The following is an 18,500-nucleotide window of genomic DNA, read 5'->3' as shown; positions in this document are numbered from 1 at the left end:
TAAATTTTGTTTTATAAGAAAATTATCAACCTTGGAGAGACTTATCTGATTGGATGATTGAGAATTTAAGAGTCCACAGTGCTGACCTTGAAGAGGAGTGCTACATTGAGTGATCTTCTTCCATACCCAAGACAAAAGGATAGCCAAAAGTGCCCATTAACAAGCTGGGACACTATTTCAATAGTGATGAAATAAATGTCGTGTTACTTATCGTTTATAAAGACATGACGGTCTCTACAATCTCGGATAGTGGTGTTGGTGTCAACATAATCACTAAGGCTTACTAGGAGACCTAGGGAATCCTGCCACTCGTCAAGCTTGCCGATGGGAACAAAACCTTTGGAAATCCTTTAGGATGCAAAGATTAAGACTTTAGGGCTAAGCTTCCACCACACATTCATGGTAATGGATTTTCAAAGAAGAGGGTTATACACTATGATTCTCGGAAGGCCTTACACGAGAGATGCAAGGCTGATTCACCATTGGGAAACCAATCACATTTACATAATCAAAGGTATCCAGTCCTTGAAAAGAAACTTGAACACCAAGAAGACTCATCCCATGGATCCCTTTTTTTAAGGAGCACTTCCCCTCATCACTTATTTAAGCCCTTTAAACAATTTCTTATGTAGACCTTTGGAAGTTCCACCCTTAATGCAAAAAATAGTGAAAGAATAAAGAGAAGCCTAGCAATATTCTAGTCAATAATGAAAAGGCCACCATTACAAGTTAGTCAACCTGAAAAGAGCATAATTAGGCTCTACAGTTTGTGAGATTTGCACTCCACCCATCAGCGATATCTTTTTCAAAAAAGCAAAGGTTGGAATGCTTGAGGAGCAACCCCAACTAAAGCATGGTGACTAACAACCCACATCTAAAGTTGATTACATGTTAGAAGGGTTTCTCAACAAGGGCCGATGGATCTCATTGTTTGTCATCTCTCCTTAGCCATATGATGCTTACATTAGTCTATTTTTGGACCACTAATCACATGTTAACATTGACAACATCTCTACAATGCTAAGTATTGGAGTTGGAATTTCTACAACCCAAGTGGAGCTGCCGCAAGAATGATTTAGACACCTTGGCCATACCCATCAATATTGACTCTTGCATGCAAGGTAGTGCCAGTGTGCATATGCCTATCATGGTTTCTCAAGATGCTTCACTTTATGCTTATACTTACCTATAACATAAGAGTCCCCCTTATTATCTGCTTCTTTTCCGTATTATAAAATTGCCAGATATTAACTGCAACGCTATAAATTTAAAAGTATAGTATGCAGCAAGCAATAGCTCTCAGATTTTGCGAAAGAGCCAAATGAAAGGGAGAAAGCTCCATGTGACTGATGAACAGCATTGAATTATCAAAATAATTAATCTTCGCTGCTCAAATTTATCTTTCAACCATGCACAAATTATGAAGCACATTGAAGGATCTCAACAATAGTTGCATGTCAATTAGCAAAGTGAAGATAAATAGCAAACTTTTCACATTGGCTGTAAGCATGCCTGAGATAAAGGCAGCCGTGTTTTCTATCGGTACATGTGACATTCTAGACATTGACAATAGCATAAGAGGATTGGACATGTGAACATACCAAGGCTGAAAATGATGTGGCCAGAAGGGTTTTGCCAAAGTTTAACATCGATGGTCTAAATAATGTATGTGCGGCATCACAATTAAGCAAGGCTCCTGTTTCCTAAGCATTCCTAAGCATTGAAAGATTAGCAAGAGACAATTGGTGGTCGTATATATGGATGTTTGGGGGGCCAACAAAGGTTGCGTCCATAAATGGATGTCATTGCTATGTTTCCTTAATTGATAACCATACTAGAAAAGTGTGGGTATACGGTGAGGTGATGTCTGGGTTTCTTCAGAATCAGAAACTATGTATACCACAAAGACCCCATGCTGCATACTCGAGAAGAGTGTTTCTTCAGAATCAGAAACTATGTACAAATGATGATACCACAAAGACCCCAAGCTGCATACTGGTTTGCCCAGATCACTCTGCAAATGCACAGCCAAGAGAAAGAGATCCATGGATGCATCCGCATGACCTTGCAAGATGTCAGAGACGGTTCTGCTTTCATAAGCTTTTCAAAGCTGGCTGGCCTGTGGAGCGGAACAAATGACACTAAGAAAAATAGTGGCATATGACTCAAAGCTGGCCAGTTTATGGTGAACGAACGACTCAAAAGAATGATACGAACACGTGACTCAGACGAATCAAAGGTATGAGTCAACAGAGTGACTAACTGCACAAACAACATATAACTCATGAGGATGATATGGTTGTGAAAAACAATATGCAAACAGCATAATATGCAACTAATGGTCATTGCTTGCAAAAAGCAATCACTGATTTCATAGAGAAAGCACGTCGTCTCTCACCCACGTCTGTTTTCTCTTTGTGCACGTGTCACATAAACATAGCATATACCGCATGACACATGGATTAGGACACAACATGTTCTTAAAAGCCACCTCTAGGCTCTCAAAGAATGTACTATTTGACATAATGGTGAGAGCTATGATCATACTTCATCCATATCTCCATATAGATTCATGCATGTTAAATCACAAACAGCATGCAAAATTCAAGAGCAAGACAAGAACATAAATGACCTCACAAATATTAAAACTTGACCCCACGATCGCCTGTTGATGTAAACAAACAGCAGGAATTAAAGCCAAGATTTGCAAGCCATTATCGCCACACAGAAAAGTCCCCTGAAGGACCACTTGTATCAGCTGGTATGTAGAATCAACTTTAGTGAGGTTAAAGCAGACCTCAAAATGTACTAAAAAACATCCACAAAGTGTTTAGATATCATTGTCTGTATGCATGTGGTAAAACAGTCTTTAGAATCTCGGTGACAATCTACAGAAAAGTTCGTGCAGCTGGCCCATTTGACAGACCAAGCCGCACTTCCATACCAAGATGCATATCCACAGGAACCATGGACTCCGATGCTTGGGGATCTGACATATCAAAAGGCAGAACAGACGATACTTAGCTAACATAAGCCTTCCCCCCCCCCCGGCCCCCCCCCCCAAAAAAAAAAAAAGTACCAAGCCCTAACCCTAATCGTAACCCTGAAGTATGCAGTTTTTTTTTTGAGCAAGAGTGTATTGTGCTAAATGACACCATACCACTGAGAAAATCTTCAAAACCAAATTCGTCTAGTTCTCCTGTCAAAGACTCCAAACCCAGCATAGAGGAAGGCAACAGACCCGGAGGACGCTGGAACCTGCAGGTGCACAGAAAAGACCTCTCATTTTAAGTTCACCAAAAACAGAGCTGCTTTGCAAGCATGCTTTCATTCTCAGCTTAAACATTAGCAAGGTTTACATGGCACAATAAAACCAAATAAAACCTAGAGTTAAGATGGACACAAAGCCGTAAACTAGACTGCTCTCAATCATCCTCAAACCTACAGCTAAGCATGTGAACAGAGCACACCGAGTTCACGTGTGAGGATACATTCCATAAAAGAACCACATAGCCACTGAAATAGAGAAAAATACACCTGGAATTTTGGGGTGTAGAGCAATGTAAGCCCCGACTGACACACTGTAACAGACTTGGCAGACCCAGATGCAAATCAAGACACATGAGCCTCTCTTTCAATGAAGAAGAGCCAAGAGAAAGTCTTCAAATTTCAACTTGCCTCTCAATCCATGCTAGACATTTGCTTGCCCTAAAGACACTTAAGTTAGTAAACATAATACCTTCACCTGGTGAGCTGATGGGCAGGGTTACCTACTAACTGGACACATAGCATCAAACCTTGATTTTCACAGCAAGAACAGGCTTTCGATCAATCAAACAAAAAAACAAAATCACTTGTGTCGGCAACAAAGCAGAAGTTAGAACCGTGTTGGCAACGTTAACAGCAACTAGATTTAGGTCCCACTACTCGATCTGGAGGACCCTATCAGACTACAGGAGCTGGACATCACTGACACATGCTGCACATGTCATCACAGGACCGTGAGGAGGTCATGGTGTATTTGATGACGGCAACACAAAACAAGGGGAGAAGAAAGGAGGAGAGGAGAGAAAGGGGAAAGGGTGGAATTCTAGAGGAAATGGAAGAGGGAAGGATGGGAAAAGAGAAGAAAGAAAGCAGGTGAGAAGAGATACTGGAAAATGTAAATCATTTGACGTAAACATGACCTGAAAAGGGGAGTGCAGAGTGAAAACACCAGTTTTTGTTGGGGAAACAGCCTAAATCCCAGAGAGGAAAAACAACAAAATGACCCAAACGCGCCATTTCAGGAATAAGTTGCCTATGAAACACATTTTCGGTTTGGGACCTTAACAACAACAAGAACAAGTATCCTAATGAAACAATTGACAAAATCACTAGAAGCCTGCCTTAGGAGAGCGCTCAATGTGGCATAGCTTGTCCTCCTTCCAGCTCAGCTATGTGAGCTCTAATAAACTGTCACTAGGTATATATATGCATCTGACTTCACTAACTCAAGCCTTGCTTGTGTAAGGGACTCTAAAAAAGCTAGCATTGCTTAGGTTATCTTAATTGAGTAAAGCTACTTGAGCTTCAGAAATCCCTTGAGAGATAACTAGGGTTTCTTGAAGTAGTTTAGACGAACAAAGCTCCGTATAGCTAGCATAGCAAAAACTCAAGCAATGCTTGAATTAGCTACCTTGAGCATTGCTTCATGTAGCTTACTCAAGCATTGCTTGAGTTAGCTTACTCCAGCAAATCTCTCAACAACCACTGATATAACTCGAGCATCAAGTTAAGAGCTATCTTAAGTATCACTGTGAGGTAGCACAACTAAGAGCACGCAACACTGTAGTGTAGGGAGAAGTTCTCCCTTTCCAATTTCCAGGTGAAGTTGCTTGTGCGGCATCAATGATGCACATAACATATACATTGAAACATAGATGATGCCCACAAGAATAAGCATAAGTGGGAATGGCCATGTGCACACCTGCAGCCCATTAAGAAGAAGGCAGCTTACTAAATCAGTCTCAAGTTTCAAACTTCGAAGTTCCCCAAAAAACCTTTGCATTGATGCAAAACATCAGGCCTAATTTTAAAGGATCTCCTAGTTGACGAAGGAAAACTGGACTGAGCACATGGTCCTACCAAGATTGGACAAAAACAAAACAAGACTCTCTGTAAACATGCATCACATGCATGCATAGGTGTATTAAAGTCATAGTTGCATGAAGTGGAAGCAGAAACCAAAACGGAAATGGAAACAGCTTATGACTCTGCAATGGAAATGGCCCAAAACTAGAAAACGGAAATGGCTAGGAAACAGCAATTCTTTAACAATCTATAGTATACATGAAAGTTCCTGTAGGCACTTCCAACCAGAGCCCTTGACTGGAGGGAAAGACTGAAAGGGAAACTGAAAGGGAAACTGAAAGGTAAAAAGTTATAAAATTAAATAGAAATGAGGGAAAAGTTGAAAGGAATAGAGGAGAAACATAGAGTGGATTGTAATGGCGAGAAAATTTGAGAAAAATCGAAATGCAGAAAGGGAATTTTTCCCGGAATTCTTAAGAGAACAGAAATGGAAACAGAAACAGGGACTCGCATTCTTTGCTACTAAAAAACGGTCATTTCCTAATACTATGATTAGAGTAGGATTTAAAAAACCCACAAGACCCTAAGATCAAAAAGAATGCAGACTTTCAAGTTCCCCACATTGTCTAGAACATTGAACATTCCAAACCCCAAATCCCAAAGACGTGTTAGACAGGAGGAGAACACTATGGGCTAGCCGCGAGCAACTTTCCAGCCCAAAATGTTATCCGCCTCTCCTTTCTTTGATGTCACATCTGTGGGGGGCAAGCTTTCTCACCCTTACAGTGACACAGGAGGACAAACAAATCAACTTTCTGGACCTCACACAGACAGGAGAGGACGGAATTGTTAATACGTCAGCTTCTTGCAGCAGGAACTAAACGTTGATGCTGACAAGCCATGCCATTTGGGCAGTGAGATCTGTTGTCTGCCGACCCACACTGTGTCAGCTAGGGATAAATTCTGTCTTTGTAAGTATCGAGATCTTCTTAGGTCAATGTCAAACAAAAAGCAAACTTTCTAGTTACAACGGTTAAGACAAAAACAATAGATTATCATACCTTGAAAGAATCTGCCTGTCAATATCCAACAGTTAAGACAAAAACAACAGATTATCATACCTTGAAAGAATCTGCCTGTCAATATCCATTCGTAAAGGAACAGCTGAACCATAAGCCTTTTCAAGCAAGGATCGCTTTGTTTGATTTTGGTGCCTCTCAAACTTTGACATCAACACAGATTTATGAGTACAGAGACGGAAAACATTGGCCATAATAATTGTATTAACACAAATCCAAAAAATTATCTCCTACTCACCTTGACAAGGTGAAATGTGCAAAAGCGTGGTTCTTTAAACAAGAGTTCAAAAAGTTTAAAATGCAATGAGATGAGGAAGAGAGAGAAAGAGTCATGACAAAAAGACTTGATGATTCTGTCAAATGAATCTCTTGTATGTTCTCAATTGAATAATGCTTACAATCTTAGAAAGAATCCTAGTGGATCTGCTTTCCCTTGACGGCTTGCTAGCTCTTGTGCTCTCAGGTTCATACCACCCAAATTCTCATGGCCCATTTTTTCCTATGGTCTTGACAGCTTTGAGTCTTCACCCTCAACAATCATTTGCGTGTGTATTCATGAGTTACCACAAACCCAAAAAATCTAACAAGGTGAAGTGTGCAAAAGTGCGGTTCTTTGAAGCAAAAAGACTCAAATAAATTGAGATGAGGAAGATGTTGAAAAAGCTCAATAGGAGCGTGTGTTTGTGCACCAAGAGAGTGTGTACGAGTTTGAAAAATTTGAGATTGTGTGAGGTAGGAAAAGTTTCATTGGGTTGGTGACTACTACGATAGGATAGAGTGTGACTAGAATTGAGCGAGGTATGTTGGAAATTATTTCATCCCCAGATGGACTTTCTCATGCACATTCATGCTTGTATCTGGCAGCTCGCTCCATATGAACCCCTGCATATGCATCTAGGCACTACATATTTTTTTGCCTATTTTTAGGCATCATTTCAGCATTTTTATGCATTGTCGACCAGTCCTCTGATTTTCTATTGACCGACCAGCTCCTCTCCCACCTATATAAAGGTGGCTAGGCTTAGCCTCATTCTTAGATCTTGTTTCAACTTCTGCAGTGATAGGCAGCACCTACGGGACCTCCCTCATGCTGCTCCACGTCATGTACAACCTTTTCTAGTGATATTCAGCAGTGACCTTTTTTCTCTTCTTATGCTTGCTGTCCATACACAATGTTTCAGTTTTTGCATCAGCTCTTTGTGGGTATCATTGCATAGTACCCATTCTTACATGGTATCAGAGCGGGAAACATCTGCAAGGACCTGCATTCTTTTTCCCATGCTGCTGTTGACTGTTTACAGCATATAGGAGCTGTTCACTTAATGTGTTTTTCATCAGTAACTTGCGTTTTTTTCCTGTGGAGCTGCGTTTTCACTCGGGACTGCCTCAAGTGCTGCGTTTTTCTTCCTACAAAACTGCTTTACAGCCTTTACCACTGGAGAGTCATTCTATTCTCTTCTCTTTCTGGTTCCCTCCCACTCACCCTCTCTTCTAGTCTTTCTAAAGGAGGTTTGGGCTCTTGGGAGGTGATGGCTTCTAAAGATCACCATTCTCCCCTCTCAGGGATTCTCTTCCCTTCCCCTACTCACAGTACATAGGTGTCCTCTTTGGATGAGTATATTCCTTCTCTTGTGTTGTTACATGGTCATGCTATTATTGCAAATTTTCTCTCCTCTCTTTCAAAGAAGGATAGTGGTTCTTCTACAAAGCAGGTGGATGACATATCTGTTAGCAGTCATCTCCTGTCTGTACATTATCTCACAGAGGGCCTTTGTTGTGGGTGTGCCCGCCCAAGAGCATTGCTCAGTGTTCCTCCATTTTCCCCCATGTTCCGTGTTTTTTCCCCTGTTTTCAGTGGTCGTGGGGCAGTAGATGCTGGCCGCCTATTTTTCTGGTCTAGCTGACTGTGATGACCTGGCCGACCTGGATTTTATCTGGCCGACTCCTATTTTCTGATCGTAAACAATTGGAACTCCTGTCGGCCTGTTTTGGGCTGGTCGACCAGCAGTCCTAGACCATATATATAGAGGGGCTGCCCCCCACACCTCATTGTATTGGGTATTCTACCGGATCTTGTATATAGTGCAGAGTTCATACAGCTTCACTCTCTCTCTTCTGCGTTTGCTCTTAAACACACAGTTCAACGTTTTTCAAGCTGGTGGTTCTCGTGTTTACTCATCTTCATGTTGGTGTCTTGCTACGGTGTGCTCTCAACTGCTTGTCTCATATCCGCTGCGTATTCCGACATGGTATCAGAGCCCTAGGTGGCTTGAAGGTTGGAGACTTTGGAGAGCTTGTGGGACTCTTTCTTGAAGACCTTGGAGCTTACGGGAGATTTGAAGAGCTTGCGGGATTGCTAGTTTTTTTGGTGCTGATTGGAGATCTCTTAGGCTGTTTGGGACTTGGAGATTGGGTAGAAGGCAACTATCACCGTTGGACGGCCACCTTGCATATTAGTTGCAGCCTTTTCTTCATTTTTTTTCCCCACCCACCCTCCCTTCACAAGACCAAAGTAACCCCCCCGAGATGGCAGACTTGCTTGAGATGGCTGAGAAGCACATGAAATGTCATGGTTTGTCCGTCCATCCTTCTATGGTTAATTGGGGACGCCTAATTACCACTATGTTCAAAGCATGGCACTTGGTGATGGGGAGAAAACCAGAATTAGGGTTAAAGTAAGAGTTCATGTGTGTGAGACATACACAGAGAAGCAAGGGAGAGAGAGAGAGAGAGAGAGAGTTGTGGGGATAAGTCAACTCATGAAAAGCATGAGTGTGTGACTCCCCTATCACACATGTATATTGCACTAGTACACATAGTGCACTTAGTACATTAAAAGTACTAAGTGTACTATGTACTATAACTTATGGGCTTGTACACACTATAAGGGTGGGCATAACGCCTTTACCCCAACAACCTCCCACTTAAAGGCAAAGTGCCCTTAAGTAAAGGAAAAGAAAAAATCAGCATGTACATGATAATATACAAGGCCATATCAAGGCTGAAAATGGCCTCATCCAATGCCCATCAAGTGTCTGCAATGAGCAAACCGCTCCGGAGGCAAACTCTTTGTCAACAGATCAGCCGGGTTGTCATCCGTGTGAATCTTAACAAGCTGAATTTGCTTGTTCTCTATCACCTCTCTGATGAAGTGATACTTCACATCCACATGCTTCGTCTTTGCATGAAAGACAGGGTTCTTTGCCAACTGGATGGCACTCTGACTGTCACAATGCAACAATGGAATATCCCCTGTATAGCCCAAATCAACCACTAACCGAGATAGCCATAATGCCTCCTTGCAAGCCTCTGTGGCTGCAATATACTCGGCCTCTGTAGTAGATAAGGCTGTGCACTTCTGCATCCTGGATATCCATGACACAGCACCTCCTGTGAATGTAAATACATAACCGGTAGTAGACTTCCGGTTATCTGGATGACCGGCATAATCCGAATCCGTGTAACCATGCACTAATGCATCCTGTTTGCCAAAGCAAATGCACAAATCCTGTGTGCCCTTCAGGTATCTCATGACACCTTTCACTGCTTCCCAATGCTTCTTGCCAGGGTTGGCCATGTATCTAGAAACCACTCCCACTGCAAATGCAATGTCCGGCCTAGTAGCAACCATGGCATACATGAGACTGCCACAAGCTGAAGCATACGGAATCTTGGCCATATCAGCCCTGTCTGTATCTGACTGTGGGCTGTCCATAGCACTGAGTTTCACATATGGAGGCAAAGGAGTACTAGCTTTCTTCCCCCCGTCCATATTGAACCTCTGCAAAACTTTGCCAATGTATTCCTTCTGAGACAAATACAACACATGCTGATTTCTGTCCCGAAGTATCCGCATACCCAAGATGTGATTTGCATCACCCAAATCCTTCATATCAAAGGTTTCATGCAGCCTCTGCTTCAAGGCATCCATCTCTTTACGAGATTTCCCGGCAATCAACATATCATCAACATACAAAATGAGAATCAAGAGACTGCCATCCAAAGCTTTCTTGGTGTACAAGCAGTGATCTATGTCACTTCTCCTGAATTTCTGTGATTTCATGAATGTATCAAATTTATGATACCATTCTCTTGGTGCCTGTTTGAGCCCATAAAGACTCTTTTTCAGCTTGCATACAAGCTTCTCCTTTCCACTTACTGCATAACCCTCTGGCTGCTGCATATATATCTCCTCATGGAGATCACCGTGAAGAAAAGCAGTCTTCACATCCATCTGAATCAAGTCCAGATCATCATGTGCAACCAAAGCTAACACAACTCTAAGTGTGGTCATTTTGACCACTGGAGAGAAGATCTCCTCAAAGTCCACACCATATTCCTGCTTGAAGCCCTTAGCCACTAACCTGGCTTTGTATCTTGGCTTTGCATCTGGTGCAACTTTGAGCCTGTATACCCATTTGCATGGCAAAACCTTCTTGCCTGCAGGCAAAGGCACCAACTTCCAAGTTCCATTTTTATGCAGAGAATCCATCTCTGACTTCATGGCACGCTCCCATAGAGCTTTGTCTGCCCTCTGTAAAGCCTCTTTATAACATGAGGGCTCCCCACAGTCAGTAAGCATCAAATAGTCAACCCCTGGAACAAACCTGTCAGGGGCTCTGGAGGGTCTAGTGGACCTCCGTACCCAATGACCATCATTTGCAGGTTGCTGTCCAGCCTGCATATCACCCATTGGTGGCTCCTGTTCCATGCCATAAGGCTGAAATATCATGCCCGGTATCTCCTCCAACTGTGGTATATCCATAGGGATATCTTCTGCCATCTCTGGCTGTCCATTTGGACCATTTTCAGCACCATTTAAGGGCTGGTTTTCCTGCTGTAATGGCTGATTTACAGCCCTTTGTTGTTGTCCATGATGTCCATCATCATCAAAGATGACTCTGCCAGGCTCCTGTTGCCTTGCAGGCTCCTTATACATGCATGTTTCATCAAAAATGACATCATTGCTGCGTATGATCTTTCTATTTATGGGATCCCAAAGTCTATACCCCATTTCACCTCTGTCACCATATCCTAGGAATATGCATTTATGAGACTTAGGATCAAGTTTGGTGCGCATTTCCCTGCGTATGTGCACGTACGCAACGCAACCAAACACTCTCAAGTGCTTGTATGACGGAGGCTTCCCAGTCCATACTTCTTCTGGCACTTTCCCACCAAGCCTCGTGTTAGGTGACCTGTTTATAAGGTGAACGGCTGTCATAACAGCTTCAGCCCAAAAACCATGAGGTAATGCAGCATGCGACAACATAGAACGGACCTTCTCCTGTATGGTCCTGTTCATCCTCTCTGCTGTCCCGTTTTGTGGAGGATCATAAGGAGTAGAGAGCTCCCTCTTGATGCCTTTAGCATCACAAAAGTCCTGAAACTGTTTGGACGTATACTCTCCACCATTGTCGGAACGCAAAGCCTTCAGTGTTTTGCCAGTTTGATTCTCAACATGAGCAACAAACTTCTGAAACACTGAGAATGTATCACTCTTCAAACGAAGAGGATAAACCCACACCTTGCGTGTGGCATCATCTATAAAAGACACAAAATATTTTGCCCCTCCCAAAGAAAGCTGAGGCATCTCACATACATCTGTATGCACAAGCTCTAACTGAGCATCTTTCTGTCCAAGAGCTTTCTTGTGGGGGCACTGTAGTTGCCTACCATATATACAATGCTCACAAAATTGAAAACTTGAAAACTTTAGAGAAGGCAAGTAACCCAAACGAGACAATTGCTCCATTCCTTTGACACTCATGTGTCCCAACCGGCTATGCCACATGATTTCCGGCAGCTCGGTTGCATTTACATTAGCATGGTGACAAACACCTGCATGCATAAAATAAAGAGTGTCCACCTTAGAGCCTCTGGCAACAACCAGTGAGCCCTTACTAATTTTCCACTTTCCACTACCAAATGTGGTAACATAATCAGCATCATCAAGCTGTCCAGTAGAAAGCAGGTTCTTCTTGATCTCAGGCACATGCCTGACATCATGGAGCATAAGCTGTGAGCCATCTGAAAATACAAGCCTCACATCACCTCTGCCAAGAATTTTGCATGCATGGTTATCACCCAAATAAACCACTCCTTCATTGCCAGCAGTATACCTGACAAACAAGTCTCTGCAACCTGTGACATGAAAGGAGGCACCTGAATCAATGATCCATGAGTGCATACCATGACCACCTGTAAGAAGTGAATGGGCATCAAGTGAAGACGTAAAGAGGACCTCATCCTCACTGCCACCTGCATGTGACACATTGATTTCTTCAATCTTGACTCCACTTTTGCCCTTCGGCTTTACATCTTTGGCTTCGTCTTTCTCTTTGTCTTTGCCTTTTCCCTTTTCCTTTTGATCATTTTTCCATTTGTAGCATTGCTTTTTGATGTGTCCCTTTTTGCCACAATAATGGCATTCCAAATCCTTTTTGGAGCGAGACTTGCTCCTTCCCCTTTCTTGGCTTTTCCCCCTTTGCTGGGATCTCCCACGTGCATTCATTGCATTGGACTTGCCAACAGAGTTGTTTTTCCTGTTCATCTCTTCTTGAAGAAGAGCACCCTCAACATCTGCATATGACAGCATAGCATTCGAATTGCTAGTGGCTGTCCTGAATGTGTCCCAACTCTCTGGCAAAGTGCATAACAAAAAAGTGGCTTTGAACTCATCGTCCATTGCCAACTTTTGATTAATAACCTGGCTGACAATACCATTAAACTCATTTAGATGGGCTGTCATAGATGCCCCTTCCTTCATCTGAAGACCTATGAGTTTCTTCAACCAATACACTTTGCTTGAGGCACTTTGTTGGGCATACAAGTCCTGCAATCTCTGCCACATTCCCCAAGCTGTCTTCTCTTCACGAATGCTGAAAAGTAATGAGTCTGACACAGACAACATGATAGTAGATCTTGCCAGCTCATCCATATCTTCCCACTCTTCAGCAGTAAGAGAAGCGGGCATCACACCCCTTTCTTTGATAGGCTTGTGCTGCTTTTTCTGGAGCAACACATTGTAGCACTGGGTTTGCCAAATATCATAGTTATGCGAGCCTTCAAGCTTCTTGATGTGAAGCAATGAAGAGCTCTCACCTGTGGTTGCCATAGCAATATGCAACCTGTAATGCCTGACTCCCTGCAAATGTGCAAACACTGCACCAAAAGATGTGCAAACACTGCACCCTAAGCACACAAAGTGCTCACAAATGTTCTCCCAAGCTTTATCTCCCACTGCGGAAGCAAGAATGCAACTTTTCTCCCACTTTTTGTGATGAAAACACCAAAATCTGGTTGCTGCAGATTTTGGACAGCACCTTAAATGTGCTCTTTTGCCCTTCCGAAGTACTGTACAACAGTACCAAGTGCTTACAAATGATGTACCAAACCTGTACCGGCAATTTCAGCAGCTGAAATTGAATCTTTTGGTCACTCAAAACAGTGTACAGCCATGCTAAAACATGCACAACGCTGTGCCAAATCTGTACCAGCAGGTACAATAGCAATAAATGCTCTCCTGGCTGTCCAAATGAGTGAAAATCAGACTTTTACAGTCTCGAACACTGCATGCAACAGTCCCGAACAGAAATTGGGCAAAAGCCCCTTGACTGCAAGCTGATTTTTGAGGATTCAAGGCATAAATGTCTTGCCTGCTGCTTTGCCAAGCTCAACAAGCATACAAACTTGAAAAGCCCCTTGATTTGAGATCAATTTCTGATCATACATGGTACATTGACGCACATAAAGGCATCCAGAGTGTTCACGATGCTTCCCCCTGGCCACATATACATCCAATACATGAAAGCCCCTTTGAGTGCTTGTAAGGCATCAACACATTATCGACAGCATCAAATGCGATTGCCTGCATGCAAATCAACTCAATCGGCACAAAAGCCCCTTGATTTGCACTGCAATTTGCTGCAATTTTGCCCAAATGTGCGATTTCTCACGTCATACAGCATGTATGAGTGCTTAATTGCACAATTACATCAAAAGCCCCAAATTTCGACATCCAATTTCCTGCAAATTGATCCTGATTTGACCAATTTCCTGCAAATTGATCCTGATTTGACCAATTTCCTGCAAATTGATCCTGATTGTGACCAATGTCACCCAATTTTGCCAATTTTGCTCAAAAATTGAGCAATTGGGCACCTGTACCTGCTCAATTGCTTGAATTGATAAGAAATTCGCAAAAAAATTGAAGGCAAATACCTTGTAATTTCTGATTTGCAGGAAAGAGGAGGGGGTCGTGCTGATGCTGCTGTGCAGTCTGATTCTTGGAGGTGATCCTTGGAGAGCTTTGATGGCTGCTCCAATCAAGATAGTGGAGCAGAGATGCTGATGCTCCTGCAGCTGAGCAGGAGGCCTTTGGCCGTTAGCTGGAGGCGCTCGCCTGCATCATCACAAGGCGGATCGTCTCTCGTGAAGTCTCCATTTCTGTCTTCTATCTCGTCTCTGCAGAGGAACTGCGCCCTGGGAAGCAAGCTGGGCAAGAGGGGAAAAACACTGTCGGTTGCAGGCGTCAAGCTCTATGACGTCTTTCTGGTGGAACCCGTGTCGGCAAGCTCCCTGGAGTGTATGGAGAACGGCGGAGCCACCTGCTACCTCCACGTGACCGCCACCACGCTGGGGGCCTCTCTCAAGATGGACGTCTCGCTGCTGCCGCCGGAGTTTTCCGACGCCCGATTCTGTGACGATTTTGACTTCCGTGTTAAATGTGCCTCTCGAACCTGGAAGCGACCGCATGCGGCCAAGAATCTCCGGCACTTGGCTCCGTCTGGCTTCGTTGCTTTCGTTCACGCCTCGCCTCTTACGCTGAAGGGCCAGCTATCCTATGCTCCTTCGCTCCACGCTCAGATGCAGAAGTGGCTGCCCGCCACCCTTCCGCCCACCTGATTGCTGTCTAGTAGTCTTTGCTTACTTGTCTAACGCCTCTTCACACACACAGGCTAATGGAGAGTCAAGCTGCTGCCTGCCATGCGTCAGAGATTCGAAGGACACCTGCTCTGATACCAGTTGATGGGGAGAAAACCAGAATTAGGGTTAAAGTAAGAGTTCATGTGTGTGAGACATACACAGAGAAGCAAGGGAGAGAGAGAGAGAGAGAGAGAGTTGTGGGGATAAGTCAACTCATGAAAAGCATGAGTGTGTGACTCCCCTATCACACATGTATATTGCACTAGTACACATAGTGCACTTAGTACATTAAAAGTACTAAGTGTACTATGTACTATAACTTATGGGCTTGTACACACTATAAGGGTGGGCATAACGCCTTTACCCCAACACTTGGGTGATTCCAAATATTCCATGTGTAGTACATAAGTAATAAATCCATACTTAGTTCCAGCTATCCCTAATTTCATATGTCCTACACATGGAATATTTGGAATCACCCAAGTGCCATGCTTTGAACATAGTGATAATTAGGCGTCCCCAATTAACCACAGAAGGATGGACGGACAAACCGTGACATGTAACCACAGAAGGATGGACGGACAAACCGTGCCATGTCACGGTTTGTCCGTCCATCCTTCTGTGGTTAATTGGGAACGCCTAATTACCACTATGTTCAAAGCATGGCACTTGGGTGATTCCAAATATTCCATGTGTAGGACATGAAATTAGGGATAGCTGGAACTAAGTATGGATTTATTACTTATGTGCTACACATGGAATCGATGTCACGGTTTGTCCGTCCATCCTTCTGTGGTTAATTGGGGACCCCTAATTTCATATGTCCTACACATGGAATTTTTAGGTGATATCCCTACTCTCCCCACGTTCCCCGTGGATCAACAATTGGACGGGACCAACTACCGCATATGGAAGGTAATGATGGAGTCTGTATTGGAGTCTTATGACTTGGCTGATTTCATTGTGATTGGTGCTCCACAGCCGGAGTTGGAGAATGGGGAGTTGTTACCCTCTACTCGGAAAGAACGGGAGGCTCAGGCACAGTTGTGGAATCGTGTCAATGCCCGTGTGCGTTCATTCATCTTCCTTAATTGCACACCACAAGTGATTAATCATATAAAGCATATGACGCTGGCCAGAAGGATTTGGCAACATTTGGCTTCTCTATATAATAGGGTATCTGAAACCAACCTCTAGTAGAAACCAAAGTGCGGTAGACTGGCAGTCACCCAAACCAATTGTAGTCCAACAAATAAAACAAATATATGGAAGCTAGAGTGCTCCAACACGAAAAGAAGAACGACAAATATTAGCCCCAAAGCTTGGCGCCCCTTTCGGTATTTCTTTATTCAAATTCAATGGAAAAGTTTAAATGAGTGCATCATGGCCATTCATGGCTTGTATGTTTGCATGTCCAATCTGCCAATCCTCTAGACCTCTTAGCAAAGAGGTTATACACAGCCTTGTGTCCCAAAAACACCACACTGTTATCTCCTCTAATCAGCCAAGACAGTGCATCCATGAGGCCTTGAATATGCATCTAGCTGGCCCATGCACATAACCACAAACTCAGCCATGAAACAGTCCACAAACTCTTCCAAATCAGTCCAAAAACTTGCCCTGTTTCCACCCTCCAAACTGCCAAACCCTTCCTCTCACAAAGGGCCAAAGAAAATAACTCCGAAACAATCATGAGCCAATGAAAAGAGAGACTCAGTTTGACACTTCCTGCAGTCCCACCTGCTCACAAAGAGAGAAACTTACAGTCCTTGTGTCGCTTTTCACGAGAGAGAAGGCGTGAGAAAAGCTCTGTTCTGTCCTGCCCTCTTGTCTTGCAGCCGCCTGCAGTCCAGCACCTGATTCAACATGAGAGAGAGAAAGAGAAACTCGTGGGTGAACCTGCTGTCCAACCCTGCACTCCCTCCTGCAGTCCACGTCTCTGTGTCCAGCTCTGCCTGCATGTACAGCAACGTAGCCCGACAACCAGCCACTACCAAAAGCGAGAGAGAGAGATATTCGGTCTGCACACCTGTATGTACAACAACGCCAGCCCTCCAAAAGCAAGCGAGAGAGAGAGAGAGAGAGATTCAGACGGCGCCTGTGTACTGTAGCGCAGCCCGCCAGCCAACCTTTCCTCCCCAAAAAGCAAGAGTGAGAGTGAGCAAGAGAAAGAGTGTTGACCCGACTCTCTCCAAAAAAAAAACATAGGCCCCCAAAATAGCCTAGGAGCCACGATGCTCCAAAAAAAAAAGGAAGGTTTATCAAGGTTATAAACCCTTGTCCCCTCCACACATGGGGTTGTCCACACATGGGATTATAAACCTTAGTTCCCTTTTGTCCCCTCCACACATGGGGTTATAAACCTTAGTTCCCTTTTGTCCCCAAGTATGAACCTTAAACATATATCTTGCTCCCCGACCACCATGCTCACACTTATGCTGCACAAATTCACAGGGTCATGACATACCCCCATCTTGAAAAATGGCAAGCCTCCTCGATTGCATTGTGGTGATACAACAAGACATCCAAAGCACAACCTCTGAACCACGCTGATAACGAAGGCTGCCCAATACAGTTAGATATCAACCACATGCCACTTTTTGATACGCGATGGTTGGCTTTTCTACAAAGGCCGACTGTGTGTCATGAAGGCACCTCTTCTCCATGACGCCCATGACGCCATTACTGGTGGTCATAGGGGCATCAATTCGACTTTCAAGAAGTTGGAATGGTGGCCAAAGATGAGGCGAGATTTGTTTTCATATGTTTGTCAACATTGTGATATTTGTCAAAAGGTGAAAGCTCCTCGTGAGAAGAAGATAGGGTTGTTACAGCCCTTCCCAATTCTTGAGGGACCTTTCCAAGATATTTCGATGGACTTTGTCACGAATCTGCCTCCCAGTCTGAGTAAGCATAATACTCAGTGCTTAACTATAGTTGATAGATTTAGCAAATTTGTTATGCTTATTCCATGCAGGGCCAATGTGACCACCGAGGATGTTGCCCAGTTGTTCATTCGGCATTGGTACCTAATTGGCGGGATTCCTAGGACCATAGTGTCAGACCGAGATGCCAAGTTTACCAGACATTTTTGGAGGACATTGTTTGATAACTTTGGTACTAAATTGAATTTTTCCAGTGCATTTCGCCCACAAATGGACGGCCAGAGATCTACAACCAGTTGGCCTTTGATGTGCTGAAGTGTTATGTCCACGATCAGCAAGGTAAGTGGGAATCATATTTTCCTTTAGTTCAAGCTGTTTTGAATGATTCTTTTTCTTCAGCTATTGGCAGGACTCCATATGAGGCAGCGTTTGGAAGACCATTCCAGTCACTATTGACCAAGACCTCGTCTTCAGTACCTGAAGCGAACAGAGTGACGGAGTCTTACCATGAGATTTTAGAGTCAGTAAAAGACAG

At 43.6% G+C, this 18,500-nt stretch overlaps 2 protein-coding genes across 2 annotated transcripts in view; one reads left to right on the top strand and one right to left on the bottom strand.

Annotated features, from left to right (window-relative positions):
- Positions 1–2,674: 2,674 nt before the first annotated feature.
- The window catches only part of LOC147603289 (cyclin-B1-2-like), a 38,555-nt gene continuing 22,729 nt past the window's right edge, over positions 2,675–18,500 (bottom strand). Inside the window, exons 2-4 of the mRNA XM_086796578.1 lie at positions 6,195–6,295; positions 3,161–3,258; positions 2,675–2,989 (exon numbers count right to left, since the gene is read on the bottom strand). Coding sequence (XP_086652704.1) covers positions 2,889–2,989; positions 3,161–3,258; positions 6,195–6,295 — 300 coding nt within the window. The 3' untranslated portion in view covers positions 2,675–2,888. The remainder of the gene's footprint in view (positions 2,990–3,160; positions 3,259–6,194; positions 6,296–18,500) is intronic.
- Positions 14,057–15,065, top strand: LOC147603290 (uncharacterized). The gene has a single exon (XM_086796874.1). It carries the CDS (start codon positions 14,499–14,501, stop codon positions 15,057–15,059), a length of 561 nt encoding a protein of 186 aa, XP_086653000.1. The 5' UTR covers positions 14,057–14,498; the 3' UTR covers positions 15,060–15,065.

This window comes from Cibotium barometz, chromosome 64 (genome assembly GCF_041138505.1).
Source record: "Cibotium barometz isolate CiBa-2024 chromosome 64, ASM4113850v1, whole genome shotgun sequence".
NCBI lineage: Eukaryota > Viridiplantae > Streptophyta > Polypodiopsida > Cyatheales > Cibotiaceae > Cibotium > Cibotium barometz.
The sequence above is the reverse complement of the archived record's forward strand: the minus strand, read 5'-3'. Positions and strand labels throughout refer to the sequence as shown.